Raw genomic sequence first — 17,250 nt, 5'->3', positions numbered from 1 at the left:
TATATATATACATTGCGGAGGGAAAAAGACCTCTTGTACATTACCACTTCCTGTGTATTTTTTTGTGACGCAGCATTTGAATTTTGAGTGTTTGCATAATGTCCACCAGATGGCAGTATTGAATATAGTACTGTGTAAGACGCCTCAGTGGACACTGTGACAGCCATGGTTGATTGTAATGTTATTGTTTTATATATATATATATATATATACATACAGCAAATGTTGCAAATTTTAACACTGAGGGACGAATAAAAGCATATCTTATCTTATTTGGTTTATTATATTGGAGACTCTAACTTGCCCATGTGAATGTGAGTGTGAATGGTTGTTTGTCTATATTGTGTCCAATGTTTGACGGTTGATCAGGACAGGGCGTACTCCACCTCTCACCCACAGTCAGCTGGGAACTTGGGATAGGCTCCAGCTCACCCATGACCCCAACAGGTGACAAATATGGAAAACTGCAATGTGTTTTTGCAGGTATGTGCCAAAGTGAGAAATAATAGCCCTACAAATAATATTGTCCAAATGTATTTAGAATTCTTATATCTGTATAGGGGGCGGCACGGCGGTCTAGTGTTTAGCGCGCAGACCTCACAGCTTGGAGACTAGGGTTCAATTCCCCCCTCGGCCATCTCTGTGTGGAGTTTGCATGTTTCCTCCCACATTCCAAAAACATGCTAGGTTAATTGTTGACTCCAAATTGTCCATAGGTATGAATGTGAGTGTGAATGGTTGTTTGTCTATATGTGCCCTGTGATTGGCTGGCGACCAGTCCGGGGTGTACACCACCTCGTGCCCAAAGACAGCTGGGATAGGCTCCAGCACCCCTCGCGACCCTCGTGAGGAAAAAGCGTCAGAAAATGAATGAATATCTGTATAGGATTTGAATAAATGTGCAAGCGTGTGTGTGCACTGAGTCCTCCTCTTGCTGGTTGTGCAGAGAGAGGAGGGGCGAAGAGGAGGAGGGAGGAGGAAGAGGGAGGAGAAGTAGAAAGGAAGGCAAGCATTGAGGCAGACTGGCAAAGAGAGAGAGAGGGAAGAGAGAGAGGGAAGAGAGGCAGGCTGTGAATGCTAACAAGCCCCGTCGTAATCGTCTACAGCTTCCCAAAACATGTTGTAATGGAGAGGAAGGACGAGCAACCATTAAGCTAGCTACTATGACACAAGCGCTTCGCAGCCGTCGGCACATTTAATTTGACAGGAAAAAACGCCATTTTTTCTCGCTGAGTGAAATGTGTCGCGACTGCTTGGGGACCACATTGTGACAATGGAGATTGAAAATATCGTGGCTAACACGGTTCTCCTAAAGGCGAGAGAAGGTAAGAGCGATAAAATGTGTTTTTTTTTTTAGCCTCGCTTTGAACGATATAGTGCTCCTTCGTGTCCTCCTTGTGGTCTTTCTGTTTAGTCCTCCATACCTGTTCGCTGCTTTTGTCTGCGTGTAGTTATCGCTTGAAATCAGCTGTTCTCAGTCCTAACAAGAGGTATATCAGGCGGCCAGGTTTGGGCCCTGTTGACTGGGAGAGTGAACAAGGCAGGGAGTGTTTGCACCATCGGTGCATTGCAGGCGGCCGAGCGCATTTTTCCACACTAGCACCGGCGGGGGGGGGGGGGTTTAATGGCTATTTCCATTTAATGGCATGTTACAACACGGGAGTGGAAGCAACCCCCTCCTCGTACCTGTTCGTGTGATGCTTGTGAGCTGATCGGTGCAGTTTGACGCAGAGGTATACCGCTGCCATTGACTGCTACGAGTGCAGCTGGGGGGGCCTGCATTGGGCCCAGATGTGCAGCCCGAGCCTGCACGGTGATCCCCCTGCAGGGTATCACCTGGAGGTGGAGGATCAAAGGCAGAGAGTGCATCTGTTTCCAGGAGATGGTAGAGAGAGAGAGAGAGTGGGCGCAGAGTGGGTGTGCAGCACAGGAGAAGGAGGGGGGGTGTATTATTGTTGCACTAATATGGTTCTCACCACGCTATGAAGATAATGGTCGAGATGACCACTTATATTTGCTAACAAGTACCTCACAGTGTTCTTTTAACTCAGGGGTCTCAAACTCAATTTACCTGGAGGCCACTGGGGCTAGGGTCTGGGCAAGGCTGGGTCACATCAGGTTTTCAAAAAAAAATGCATTTATTAAAAACAGAAAAATATACAAACTTTTTCAGTGCTTTGGTTCCGATTTTCTACAATAAAAGCTCTGATAAAACATTCAACTGTTCTCAAATATCTTACTTTTTATTTTTCTAAACAAAATAAGATGAAAAATAAATAAACAAATCAAGAATAAAGAAAATCAATCAGTAATAAATAAATATAATAATAATAATAATAATAAAACACCAAATAATAAAAACTTAAGAAACCACATATAGTTGGTGGGTCGACAAATTATTTTTTTCAGATTAAAATTAAAAAAGTATTATTAGAGCCCTGTAGACATGACAAAACACGACTATAGTCACATTTATACTCTTTTTTTCTTTTAATTTACAACATATTGCACAACTGCAGGGTCTTGAGACACATGCTAACTCGCAAACTAGAGAGCTAGCAACCTAAACGGTAGCCTTCAAGTTATTTCCTTTAAACTTAAATAGCCAAAAACTTACCACTTCCACACGGATAGGGAGTATAACTATTAACAGTTATTTAACCTTTAACATGAACATTAATCAAACGTAATCTTTTTAGTGACATGATAGTGACATGCATGCACAAAAGCACAGGAGGTAGAGCAGGTTGTCCAGATTCACTCCTTCCACCCAGTCACTGTTGATGTGTCTTTGGGCAAGACACTTCTTGCACCCATCTTGCCTCCAGTGCTGCTCACAGTGGCGTATGAGTATGAATGTTTGGTGTTTGGCTGGAGAGGTTCTAGGCGCTAATTGGCAGACACTTTTATGTCAGATTGCCCTAGGGCAGCTGTGGATACAGATGTAGTTTACCACCACCACCAGTGTGTGACTGAGGAGTGAATGAATAATGCATTCACTTCACTGTGAAGCGCTTCAGGTGCCTTGAAAAGCGCTATATAAAATTATCACATGGCAACCTTTACTATAAAAAGAGGCATTTCTTTCCCCTCTTATATTAAAGTCTATTTTAAATTTTAGCCATTACAACTTAGCTATTATTTAGTTTCATGAAAGGACACGGTATAGACCTGTTCTTTCCAAGGCATCCAAGGAAAGTATCCTTAAATGACTTCTGTTGTGCTGGAGAATTATCGTATAATGTGTGGTTAGTTCTTACCGTTTAGCTTTTCTTTGCTGTTCTGTTAGATTGTACTTGCATACCCAAGACGGCATCATAAGACAGGTTTCTGAAAGGGGTTTGACTCCGAATATATGGGCATCAACCTAAAACAGGTTTTCTTCTTGCACTGTTATTACCAAACATAGCCTACTGTATGTTTGTTTATAGCAGGGGTCTCCAAAGTGCACCCTTGGGTCCATTGGCGGCCCACAGCATGTTTTTCATCGGAATGCAGGACAGTTGGGGGGAAAAAACGGGAAGGAGGGGAAAGTTGCATTGTAACGAGAAAAAACGAATACTGGTTTATGCAGCCGTCGCTGGAAAGAGTTTGGACAGAGTTTGATTGATGCCAATATACTGTAACAATTTCAAAATGGTGGAATAGTAGGCATGTCACTAACAAATTTTGCTGGACGACAAATTATTGCCGATAAATGCTATCATTGGTAAAGAGAGAGAGAGAGGAGGAAATAAAGCATGCATGCACACGTCAACATATTGAGGCCGGCAAAATGATTGAATTTGTTTTTATTTATCATATTGACTATTGCGACCAAATGTGTATTAAGTTAGGTATTTTTTTGTAATTGGCTGATTCGTAAAGTTAGGCCCCATTGTAAGCGAAAAGCATAACTGTACAATACTACTTCCTGTCAGATTTGCAGAAGCTCAAACTAGAAACATTTTTTTAATGTTACAAATAAATATCTATTTGCATAAGTCAGCGTTTATTGCAATCATGTATTGCAATTTGCCTTTCCAGAGGTGAGCGCGGCTGTCACACTGCATACTGTAGACAGTTGAAGCAAACATCGCTCTTAAATACCCACATTCTGGCAAAACACGTCTCCTGTGGTTCAGATGTTGGCTGCTATATTTTGCGCTTTGGTCCCCCTAATGCTTCATGACGCCAAAGTCTATGTATACACCAGCGGAGTGTGTGTTGGAATGGGTCCCCACTGCAAAATCTGTCTTGTATCCCATGAATCTGCAAGAGTTTGTCCTGCTAATGTGTCATTAAGTCTGTTCTCTAACTGACTGACCTCACTGTGGAGAAGGAAATGACGAGACAAACCCCCAGTGTGGGACCCAGCAAGAATGCTTTTTACAGACCAGTGGTGGCTGGTTTGCCACATCCAGGCGGTGTCAGCGATTCCGATATGAGTTAATAAAAATTATAAATGTCTAATTTTGAAGTAAAATATAATTGCTGTTCACTCTCGCTATGCGGCCTCTCCACCTCCATATCTATGCAGGGATATCCAATAATTCGGCGTAGCGAAGGGATGCTATGGCACAAAAACAATAAGGAAGTAATAAACAAAGTACAGTAAAGTCTCATTATATTGATATTCTCGGGAGTCGGAAAAAATACCGATATAACCGGACTATCCATATATCCGATCCTGCGCCCAACTGCATTAAAAGTGGGCAATAATGCACTCGAACAATGTTCTATAGTATAGAACAATGTCGAGCAGCTTAAATCAATCTTTGCTTAAGGATTTCAATACCAAAAAAAGAACACGGCGAACGGCTGCACATGCCTAAAACAGAAGAACCAACTGCGTTCGTGGTTTCTCTCGTGTGTATAGATTCTATACAGGCATGTGTTTGGCCAGCTATGTGGGGCGGGTTGAGCATGACCTCTGAACCAGGAAGTGCGGGAATCGGTGTGTGTGCTGCGCTCTGGTGGTGGAAGTGTGAAAAATAAAGTTGACTGGAAGCAGCCGTTCGCCGTGTTCTTTTTTGGTATTGAAATCCTTAAGCAAAGATTGATTTAAGCTGCTTTTGTATCGATATAAGCAGACCAAATTGGCTGGCGGGAGATGAAAAGGGCATCGTAGTAACTGGATTATCATAATAACTGGGTATCGTACTAACAGAACTAATTATATCATAAAAGACTAGAAATTTGCCGGGAAATGAAAATAGTATCGTAATAAGTAGTAATTCGTAATAACCGATATCGATATAACGAGACTTTACTGTACTACTAAACACTACAAACTCCCCTGAAAACACTGAGCTGCCATCACAGCTTGCACTCGGGTGGCGCCATCTTGAAACTAATACATCCATATGAACTATATGCTTGTGATATCGTGCTGAACAGAAATATGGATATTAAATTTTTTTATTTAATTTTTGTACAGCATATTAAAAGTTTAAATGAAATACTTTGGAAGCTTCTGGCGGGCCAGATTCAAATACTGTAGTTTGCCCACCCCTGGTTTATACAGTAACAGGGACCTTTGCATTGAGAAACCGTGTGACCATAGTTCATCCAGCAGACTCCACTGTTGTGGCATCTTTCTTGGAATCCTATCACAGCACAGCAGATGGTGGTCTGAAGTCTGTGAAACATTGTTTACTTTTGTAGCTGTGAAAGAAAATCCTCACTGCCGTGCATTTGTTCATAAGAATGGCCTGACTGTTGTTCTGCCTGTGATATGATTTTTCTAGCAATCAAAACACATAAAAAAAGACTTTAGATATCTAAGGTTTCTTCTCAGCGGTGACCGTTAAATAGTAATCAAAAATAACTATCGTCATAAAGCTTAACAGTACAGCTTGCCTGTTTGTTGTTGCAGACTGTTTTAGACATAATGACAATTTTTATACAATGTTTTATAATATGTTTGCATTTGCATTTTGTGTTGCTCTCCATGAGCATACGTCTTCATCACATTTTTTCCGATTTTGCGAATTGAACTTTTGGTTCTTAATGACGTTATGCAGAATCTCCTTTTTGAATGCCCGTGTTTATTTGTTGCACTTAGCTGCGAGTTCTAAAAATAGCAGGTGTGGACACCATTAGTGATGACATAGTCCAACATGACTGCTCTCTCCAGTTGGACCTCTTGCTCAAAACAAAAGTGGTAGATGGGTGCAGTTAGATTTTAGCCACAGCTTGTCAAGCATCCGGTCTGGAGAAGCCATAAACACTATAATGTTGACTAGTAGTCACAAAAACAGTGGGGACACACCAATCCACATTTTTTTTACTTCTGATTAGATCTGAATGTAGATAACTGCAGATACTCATAGAATACCGATACCAGAGCTTTGTTTGATTGAATATTCTACAAATAATGACATGGTGGTCTATCAACGATTTCTTTATTGAACATAACAGGTTTTAAAACTACCAACATAGTCCGCCATCCCATCCTACGATATGAGCGAAAGGTCCACTATGTGGAAATATGTACTTTGACGTTTTGTGTGTTATTCATCATAGTTGGAACTGGGCTGAAACTATGGGCATGTGTTTCCAATAGTCAATATACAGTAAAGTCTCGTTATATCGATATCGGATAAAACGAATTACTACTTATTACGATACTATTTTCATTTCCCAGCAAATTTCTAGTCTTTTATGATATAATTAGCTCCGTTAGTACGATACACGGTTATTATGATAATCCGGTTACTAGGATGCCCTTTTCATCTCCCGCCAGCCAATTTGGTCTGCTTATATCGATACAAAAGCAGCTTAAATCAATCTTTGCTTAAGGATTTCAATACCAAAAAAGAACACGGCGAACGGCTGCTTCCAGTCAACTTTATTTTTCACACTTCCACCACCAGAGTGCAGCACACACAGCGGAAAACACCCGTCCCTCGCGCCTACCCCTCCGGGTGGCAACACCTTCCCTATCGATAGTTCCGGGGTGAATTATGTCCCGGTAACCGGTAATCACTACAGCGTAAGTTTATTTTTATTTACTGTAGTACAAAATTTATTGTAGTAGACAAGCATGCTAGATACGCAATCCATGAACTCAAGGAGAAAATTACATGCCATATCAAAGATCCGCCCACTTTTAATGCAGTTCGGCGCAGGATCGGATATATGGATAGTCCGGTTATATCGGTATTTTTTCAGACTCCCGAGAATATCGATGTAACGAGACTTTACTGTACCATCTTGGCATAGCTAACAATGATATAGGTTAGCTTTGTGTACTCGTAGAATTTTGCATGCCGTCGTATTAAGGGTTGGGCAATATATCGATATTTTTAAAAATATCGATATTTCTCTTATACACAATATCAAAAGCAAGCTTATCACTCATATCAATATAGACTTGATTTGATGCAGGGGTGTCATGTTTCAAGATGGCGCCGCCCGAGTGCAAGCTAGTTACGATAGCTCTGTGTCTTCTACGGCGTTTTTAGTGTTTAATTGTGCTTCGTTTATTACTTCTTTATTGTTTTTTGCGCCATACCGACCCCTTAAGCCAGTGTGCAGCTACGGATATTCATCTTATTACGTTTATAGCTCGCTGCTTGCACCATTGTTGACACTCGGGAGCAGTTGTTAGCAGCGGTTAGCATCCCGTCTCGACATCAAATGATGGGATATCCCAGCGGAAATATGGATTTGAGAGGCTGCATAGCGGGAGTGAACGGCAAAAAAAGTCGGTATAAAAGTCTTCAAAGACGGCAACCATGTTCACCGTTTGTCGTCATGGGGAACGTGAGATGGAAGCACTAATGGCGCTAACCCGGCTGCAGAAACTACTATTGTTTACATTTTAATAAAACGTTGCACACATATTTGGCTTTGACTTTTGTCTAAATTCAGTTTATGGCAAAAATAATCAATTTGATATATATATGTATTTTTTTAAAATATATATCGTAAACAACATATATATATCGTAATATCGATATTCTACCCAATTATATCAGGATATGAGTTTTGGTCCATATTGCCCAGCATATGTAGATTTAGTGTGTATTTCATCCGACTGTGTAAGCACAATTTTTGTGACCTATTAAGTCACAAATATCACTATTGTAAATACCATCGTTATCGGTCGACATATTACTCACGTTGTGGGTTGCCAAATGTGGCGCTAAACAAGACCGAAGGTGTGGATAATTGGTATAAACCGTTACCTATCCACCAACAACCACATAGCAACCGTTGCTATCAACAATCACATGACCCGGAAGTGATACTCGGTGACTCAAGCAAATACATAATCCAACAATTTGTGGATACAATGCTATGAAATTCTGGTATTTTTTGTTTATTTTAAATACATGTTTTCCACTTCCATTTTCTATGCCACTTATCCTCACCAGGGTCGCGGGTATGCTGGAGCCTATCCCAGCTGTCGCAGGGCACATATAGACAAACAGAAATAGAAAATGGTTGGATGTACATTTTAGAGCTGTAATTAAAATACCATTAACTCGAGATATTTTTACCCAAGGTTATCATACCGTCACAATCTCATCCCGGCCCATGCTTAGTGTCGCTGTTCGAGAGCCAAGTGGAGCATGTGTGTATGCGGTGCGAGTGAGGAAGATGTCTGCAGTGCATGTGTGGACACAGCCACATTTGCTGTTACTCTTTTGCCAGAATTTTTTTTGCTGATATTCTCCTAGCTAGATTTGCTGTCAACGCGAAAGCACAGGCATGGCAGGCATGAATCAGAAATCTCTACAGGGGATTTTTGTTACATGGATACTGGATCGAGAGGACTCTATACCGAACCACTTCAGTCACATCCAAACCACATAGACCACTTTATTCTGAGACTAATTAGTGCAGCCATTTACACTGTCCACAACTGCATCATCCCAAAGCTTTCCAAGATTACTACATGAATGTAGCTGCTCTGTAAAATAGGTCTTTTGAATGTAAAAAATATATAGCATGTGGTTAGAGATGCTTTCTTATCTTTCATTAAAAAAAAACGTGATCACAGAATTCTAACTTTTTCACCTTATAAACCTTGACCGAGAAAAAGAACATCCAAGTGTGAGTAGACGGTGTTGCCCCTCTCTACCACCCATTAAGCTGTTGGCCAGCAGATCTCCCTCTGACCACTTGTGAGGGTTTTCCTGTGACGTTAGCCAGTGTAGCTTTATTAGTTTTGTGGTCAAAGCCAGACTAACATTCGCTGTCATCACTCTGGGGTGTTTCCTCCAGCTGAGACTCATAAAACACATTGCTTTGTGACTGTCCCTTCATGTGGGACTCATTTTACAGTCATTACACCCACAAATGGACTCTATATAGAACGAGACGCACTTTGTCGCACATGCGGCTCTGCAGTGACGGGATGTTGGCTGGCTGCCCGAGATGTGCACAATTTTGAAGCCAACCTACTAAACATGAAAAGAAAATACTGCTAGTTCGCTCATTGGTTGAGCGGAGTTGGCTGCTCGACTTGGCTCAGTTCAAACTAGGGTATATTGGGTCTGTGACGGCAAAACGAGACGAAAGGAGATTTTAACTAGAGTTGTCTCGATACAACTTTTTCCACCTCTGATATGATACCAATTAGGTATCATATCGATAGACAACATATTGATATTTTTTTAGATACGGGTTTAGAGTTTTCCAACGATAAGAAAATGACTTATATCAGCATTCCGGTTAGCCGATGAGAGCGTATTGTAGCTTTTTATACAAGACTCTGTAGAATTAAAATTTGATATCGTCATATTGTGATATATCGTGGTATACTGTATGCTAAGGTCCATATTGCCCAACCCTAATCCCTATATTGCAACATTGACTATTATCCAATACTGATATTGACTCTATCAACACAAATCATACATACTTTTATGATTTTGTAGAGTGGAATAGAAAATCTTATATCAATTTTTTTTTTTACCTAAATATATCGGGATATGAGTTTTAGTCCATATCGCCCAGCCCTAGCACAGATTGGCATGTCTTTTGGTTAACGATAAACATTTACACCAATATTATTTATTATGATTCATTAACTATTTCGCTACCAAAGACCATTTGGGATGGCTCGTGTATTTCACTCCTTTAACTGTGCCTCTACATCCTGGTGCTGTTCCACTGAAACATTTTTGTATACTTGTTAAAACATAGGCGGCACGGCGGTCTAGTGGTTAGGGGGCAGACCTCACAGCTAGGAGACCAGGGTTCAATTCCACCCTCGGCCATCTCTGTGTGGAGTTTGCATGTTCTCCCCGTGGGTTTTCTCCAGGTACTCCGGTTTCCTCCCACATTCCAAAAACATGCTAGGTTAATTGGCGACTCCAAATTGTCCATAGGTATGAATGTGGGTGTGAGTGGCTGTATGTGCACTGTGATTGGCTGGCGACCATTCCAGGGTGTACCCCGCCTCTCGTGAGGAAAAGCGGTAGAAAATGAATGAATGAATGAATAGAGGGTCCCGAAATGGATTACATCCAAATGAATTAGACTTTAATAACAACTCTTGGTATGGCAGTATGGAAAGTGGAAATACAAGTATGGACAAAGACCATACACTCTATGATCTGTATATTTAACCTATAATGGGCGGGAACACAGTAAGTGCACACCATGTTGACGCTGGAGCATTACGCATGTTTGAAAGTTAGGTGCCTTGCTGAAGGGCATCAACCGTACTCATATACTCCCTTGCAACATATCTCCATGCCGGCTGGGAGTACTGAGTCCTTCGGTAAAAACAAGCGTTTTTAACCACTTGACCATGGCGGTGGCAATGTGCTATAACTTATAGGAAGTTGATGTCATTCCGATGAGAAGCCAGCTGTCAATTTGCTTTCAACTTCATTCTTTCAACTGCAGTGCCGTCATTTTTTTTTGTCAGTCCTTTGAATATGATATACAAGTGTTGTCTTATCAAAGATAATCCTCAAGGTGTCATTATGTTTTATGTTCCACGTTCAAGGGCTCGCTACTGGAGAGGCAGTGCGGCCATGAAATCAGCCAGTTGGCTGCTATACAACTGTACGCCATATATAGATGATAAAGCCGCAGCTTGTTAAAGATAACTCTTACTTTGTTCTTTAGTACTAGGTGGAGTGGTACATCAACACAGACATTACAGCAGGGGTCTCAAACTCAATTTACTTGGGGGCCACTGGAGCTAGGGTCTGGGCGAGACTGGGCCGGATCAGGTTTTTCCAAAAAAAAAAAAAAAAACCAAAAAACGCATTTATTAAAAACAGAAAAATGAATAATCTTTGCTTTCGTTTCGATTTTCTACAAGAAAAGCTCTGATAAAACATTCCACTGTTCTCAAATATCTTAATTTTTATTTTTCTGCACAAAATAAAATGAAAAATAAATAAACAAATCAAGAAAAAAAGAAAATCAATCAATCAGTAATAAATAAATAAATATAATAAAAACTTAAGAAACCACATATAGTTGGTGGGTAGACAAATTATTTTTTTCAGATTAAAATGAACAAAGCATTATTAGAGCCCTGTAGACATGACAAAACACGACTATAGTCACATTTATACTCTTTTTATTTACAACATATTGCGCAACTACAGGGTCTTGAGACACATGCTGACTCGCAAACTAGAGCGCTAGCGACCTAAACGGTAGCCTTCAAGTTATTTCCTTTCAACTTAAATAGCCAAAAACTTACCACTTCCACACGGATAGGGAGGGTAACTATTAACAGTTATTTAACCTTTAACATGAACATTAATCAAACGTAATAATTTTTTCTGGGTACATGATACCATACAGCATCCATATCAAACTTGCGCGTGCCGCACTAACATTAAACTTTCATATCAAGGCGGGGGCCTCAAACTAGTGTCCTGCGGGCCACATTTGGCCCGCGGGCCGCATGTTTGAGACCAAAAGCAATCTCTGTTCTACACATTATCTTTCAGGTGCACAGTGTACCAGTCCCGGCGTGAGATCTTTACACAAAGCAATTTTTTGTGTATTTATTTTTGGGAATTTTGGGAATGGGGAGTGTTTTACTCATGTATATAGCAATGCACAGAACTATTTAAAAACACAAGTGCTGAAGTCATCAGTGCCCCATGTTTGCTGCGGCCAAGTTGTGTGCTCTATTTTGCTTAAAGTACTGAACGACTATTCAACATAAGCGTTTTCTAGGCTCCTCTTTTGAGTCAGGGCCAAATGGAGTAAAGGAAAAGCCCGACCACAAAGAATTGCTGAACATGTAACAAGAGCAAAAAAAAAAAGTGTTTATATGGGGGAGGGGAGCCTGAAGCCGAGAGTAGGGAAAAGGAAAGGAAATGTGAGAGAGGTGAGGATTAGCAGGAGCGCCGCTGCCTGATACTCGCATGTTTCTGTCTTCCTCTCCACTCGCTGTCTTCCACTGTGGATATACAGACGGATTACCTTAAGCAAACACCCGGCCTTTGCTTTGAATAGGCAACAGATATACTCACAGCTAATGTTGTCCTTATCAGGGGCTACTCCAGCCAATCACACGCTGCATGTGAGAGCGCCTGGAAAACAGGCCATTCATTTATCACGGCCCGGCTCCATTGTGTTTGCGTGCGTGTGCATGCTCGCATTACAATGGCCCTAAACTATGCGTGACCCTGTCTCATTTCCTACCATTTGCAATCCATGTTTTTGGGAGTGCCGGAGCTGTCTGTGTCGTACCTTCGTCACCGTAGGGCAGGGGTCGGGAACCTTTTTGGCGAAGAGAGCCATGAAGGCCAGATATTTTAAAATGTGTATCTGTGAGAGCCATATACATTTTTTTAAACATTGAATGCAATAAAATGTGTGCATTTTTATGTAAGACCAACAGTTGTAGATATAATGGGCTTTAATTGTGTAGACCAGGCACACTACCCCACGCCAATGGGGTGTGGCCAGCACACTTTCGTGAGCAGCGCAGTGTCTAATAATAAATCAAATACTTGTTGCCATTAATGCAACTTCTGCTGCTGCATAATTTTGCACCATACTCAGTATATTTCATTCTTTTGGTCATCTTTGCCAGAAGGCTTGGTTCTGCAGCTTTAGCTAGGTGTCTATTTGACTAAAGGAGAAAAGTTTATATTTACATGTTGACATCTCAATGACCGAGGTAGACTACCGCATTACCCAGTAATAATCGAGTTTTGGTGTTTGACCTGGAAAATATCAGGAAAGATGGATATGGTCGGCCGTATTGCAGTAGAAAATAGATGGACGAATTAAACTGCATAAGAAAGTTGTTGATTTTTAATATTATTTTTAACAGTCATTTCTGTGATGTTTACTTTAAAATGTTAGCAAAAATATATTTTTATTGTGGTAAGAAATGCTTGGGAGCCAGATACAGTCATCAAAAGAGCCCTACCTGGCTCCCGAGCCATAGGTTCCCTACCTCTGCCGTAGGGTGTGGCATGGGTTGGTAGCAGATATTAAGGATACAATTCTGTTTTGAAAGTTGCTGTCCGAGTGGTTAGCATGTCGGCCACACGAATCTCTTCTTCAGGTACTCCAGTTTCCTCCCACATTCCAAAAACATGCATGTTACGTGAATTGGCGACATTGTCCATAGGTATGAATGCGAGTGTGAATGGTCGTTTGGCTATATGTGCCCTGTGATTGGCTGGCGACCAGTCCAGTGTGTGCGCCGCCTCTCGCCCAAAGTCAGCTGGGATAGGCTCCAGCTGTTCTGTGGGAGTTTCTTTTGTAATGTCGCTTCATATTCTTGATGACCTTGGTTGAATTAAACGTCACAATTATTAACAGGAAATTGGCGCATGGCAAGTTTTGCAGTTTTTTTTACTGCCGCACACAACATCACCGCTGTTCCTCGCTGCTTGGTTAGCACACAAGCAGACATTAAAACACTGTTGTTGTGATCACATGGCCTCAATCCAGTTGCTGCTGGTTAGATGAGGCTTGTAATGGAGTGCCAATATCGGGGATTGCTATTGGCTTGTTACCGGTTTGAAGGTATACGTTTCCAAATCACTACAATTGTGTGTCATACTGTTTCTACGTTGAGAGAGAAAGTGGAGGACCAGTGTGGCCACCAAGTGGAAATAATTTATCATGTTGTGTGTTATTCCTTTGCGTTTATTTGCATTTTGCTTTGTTTTTTTGTGTGTTGTGAGTTGAATTGCAGGATTAGTCACAGTAGACTACATTGAGACTACATTTATTTTCACTATACACATGTACAATGAGATTGAGAGCAGCTCCTTTTGGTGCAAACGTGGAATAAAAAAAAAGATAAATAACAGTATAGATTATATTTATTTAGAAAGATCTCAATTATTTTTCATTATTTTAAATACATACTGTATCTTCCACTTTTCACTTTCATCTGGTGATATCCTATAGTTTAATAATGACATGATTTTTTTTCGTCTTTTGACATTTCACAATGTCAACCGTCAAACTGTGATATCTTTGCTTAAGGTTATCATATCGTCAATCTCATACCGGCCCGTGCCTAATCTGAGATTTGAGATGCAGCAGATGTAATCCGATGTCTGATATGAATATCCGCTCGGGACATCCCTAGTAACACATATGTCATCTTTAAAATCAACGTGCACTTCCATGGAAGCGAGGAACCACCGTCATTTTTTGTGTTTATTAGGGCGAGTGGTTAGCGGAGGCCACACAGCTAGGAGACCCGGGTTCGATTCCCCATTCAGGCATCTCTGTGTGCATATTCTCTTCATCCATGCATGGGTTTGCTCCGGGTACTCCGGTTTCCTCCCACATTCCAAAAACATGCTAGGTTAATTAGCGACTCCAAATTGTCCAGCGGTATGAATGTGAGTGTGAATGGTTGTTTGTCTATATGTGCTCTGTGATTGGGTGTGATTGGGTCCAGGGTGTACCCCGCCCCTCGCCGGAAGATGGCTGGGATAGGCTCCAGCATGCCCGCAACCCTTGTGAGGATAAGCGGTAGAAAATGCATGGATGGTGTTATAAGGGGCACACATGCACATCTGTCACGAATGAAACCAACACCCGAAAGTGAAGAACTTCATGTTCTGTTCTTCGACATCCCTCACCCCTGCTTCCAAACACAACAGCAGTCCTGTGGGAAAACACTTATTTGCAGGGAAATGTTTGTAATGTACTTTTATACAAATCATCTTCTGTAACTATTATACTACTTGTTAAGTATGATTGTTTTGGGGTTTAACAAAACTGTCTCGTGAAAGTCACAAGTGTGGAGCATCAAGTGCTCCACACACACAATAATGTATGAAGACATAAATACTGGCTGCTTCCCACTATGGTGGATCTGTGTTCTCTGGCCTTGTGGATGAGCATCAGTGTGTAACATGTGTTCATCAGATGGGCGAGTGTATTCTACCACATGGTGATGCAAAAAAAAAAAAGAAAAAAAAAAGAAACTGTGAAAGACTCTGTTCTCATGGTGACTTCAGTAGAATATGCCAGTAATGCAATCCAAAAGCCTTTGCACTTTACCATACACTCTAAAGGTTCTATACACCACACTCGTCATGGGCATGAATATCTTTAATTATGGTTTAGGTCTTTAATGATGTATTTGCACTGTTCCTGAATGTACAACAAACATCTTCATTGACTTTTAAAAGCATCGCCTTCTGTCACCATCAACAAGCTTCTGGATAAGTCTGGCTGGATCTTTTGGTAGAGTTCATTGAAATTGTTTGGTTTCCTGGCCCGGGCTTGGCTTTTAAGCACAGTCCACTAATGTTCAACAGGGTTTAAGGGAGATCTTTCAAGAAGCTGAGAATTGTAGCCTTAGATTTTTTTGTTTTTTTTAAGCTGTTTGAAGAAATTAGCGGTCACCCTCCTTTATGATTCTATCCACTTTGTACAGAGCACCATTGCCACAACAGCCGCACTACATCATAAAAACACCAAAATGGCTGACCGTTGCTCTAGTGTTTTCGTGTGAAAGCTTCATCTGACTTCTTCAAAAATACTTTACTAACTTGTATAAATGTACAATTCTCCTTCTGAATATTGGTTGAGCCAATGAAAGCATTCATCCGCTGTCAATCATTATTACTAATGAGAAGATTGACAAGTAAGCCTTGTCAATTTAAAAGACATTCCAGAAACAATTACTCAAATATTAAGGAATAGGTTTTTATTAGACCCATTATGCTAATGTTTTGGCTTTTTTGTATTGAGTTGTGGCCTCCTATAGAGCAGCTACACACAATAATCCGAAAAGACTTTCTAGATCTTCCAGAATCTACAACAATTCCAGCTGTATTTCCTTGGATTTCCAAAACGGTCTGTTTGAATTTATTCCACCCACGGCCTGCATCTGAGCACCCCCACTCTGCTGTGATTGGTCACACTCCCAAGCGCTCCGAAGTACTGCTGAACCACACTTTATAGTTTTGTGGGTATAGGAGTTGATAATAAATGAATAAAGCTTTTGGAAAAATGGTTAGGAGCTACTGGTAGCTCATGATTCCTCACTTGCAGTGTATGAACTCAACATAGGTCCGCGTTTACTGAGTGCAGGCATAATGTGTCCGACATTAATGCAACTTTTCCGATAAGAGAGTGTGGCTTCTCCTGGCCAACAGTTGCTCTCTCCTCCGTGGATGCAAAGCAGCGTAGCGTGTACAACATCAATGCACCTTTCCTGACGAAAGCGCGCTACTTCTGTCTTCAGCAACAATTTGGCGGATAGTTCCCGTTCACTGATTCCTGAAATTTGTATGACTGATCTGATTCGAAATTAGAGGAAACACTTAATTAATTAAAGGAAACATGATGTGAAAGTAGGTGGACCATACCTAATGTATGGCTGCCGAAAGAAAATGATGGTTTGCTCTGAGATGGTTTGCCCTTAAGCCATTTATGGGCTCTTTTTTTTTTTTTTTTTCCAAGCGACAGCGCAGCTTTTGTCAACAGTATATAAAAGGACTGCAATTACATAAAGAAACAAGTGCAACAGGGGTTCACCCATTCATTTGTCAACTATTGCTTTTCTTGGAAAGCCAACAGCAGAATGCGGCAGGAAATATGCCCCGCCCCCAATGTTTCCTGTTAATTAAAACGGGGTGGGGGCTGGGATGTTGATACTAAAGTGCTTCACTATTTTTTGCTTTTGTTTTGTGTATCCGCAACAAAGTTTTTGTGTTATTTCTTGGTGTCCAGTGCATTTTTTTTAAAATTTCAATCATGTGACCGGTGCATGTGCTCATGCTGACTGGTCCTGAGATCCTCCATGATGATCTCACAGTTGACTTGTGCCAAACTGCTCTGATG

At 41.0% G+C, this 17,250-nt stretch overlaps 1 protein-coding gene across 2 annotated transcripts in view; it reads left to right on the top strand.

The window, feature by feature from the left end:
- Positions 1-1,035: 1,035 nt before the first annotated feature.
- grk4 (G protein-coupled receptor kinase 4) overlaps positions 1,036-17,250 on the top strand; it is a 52,981-nt gene continuing 36,766 nt past the window's right edge. For both annotated transcript variants that reach the window (XM_058065198.2, XM_058065199.2), the window contains exon 1: positions 1,036-1,325. In XM_058065198.2, coding sequence (XP_057921181.2) covers positions 1,274-1,325 — 52 coding nt within the window. In that variant the 5' untranslated portion in view covers positions 1,036-1,273. The remainder of the gene's footprint in view (positions 1,326-17,250) is intronic.

This window comes from Doryrhamphus excisus, linkage group LG9 (assembly GCF_037039965.1).
Source record: "Doryrhamphus excisus strain RoL-2023G ecotype Guam linkage group LG9, RoL_Dexc_Guam_v1.1, whole genome shotgun sequence".
In the NCBI taxonomy this organism is placed as follows: Eukaryota; Metazoa; Chordata; class Actinopteri; order Syngnathiformes; family Syngnathidae; genus Doryrhamphus; species Doryrhamphus excisus.
The sequence above is the reverse complement of the archived record's forward strand: the minus strand, read 5'-3'. Positions and strand labels throughout refer to the sequence as shown.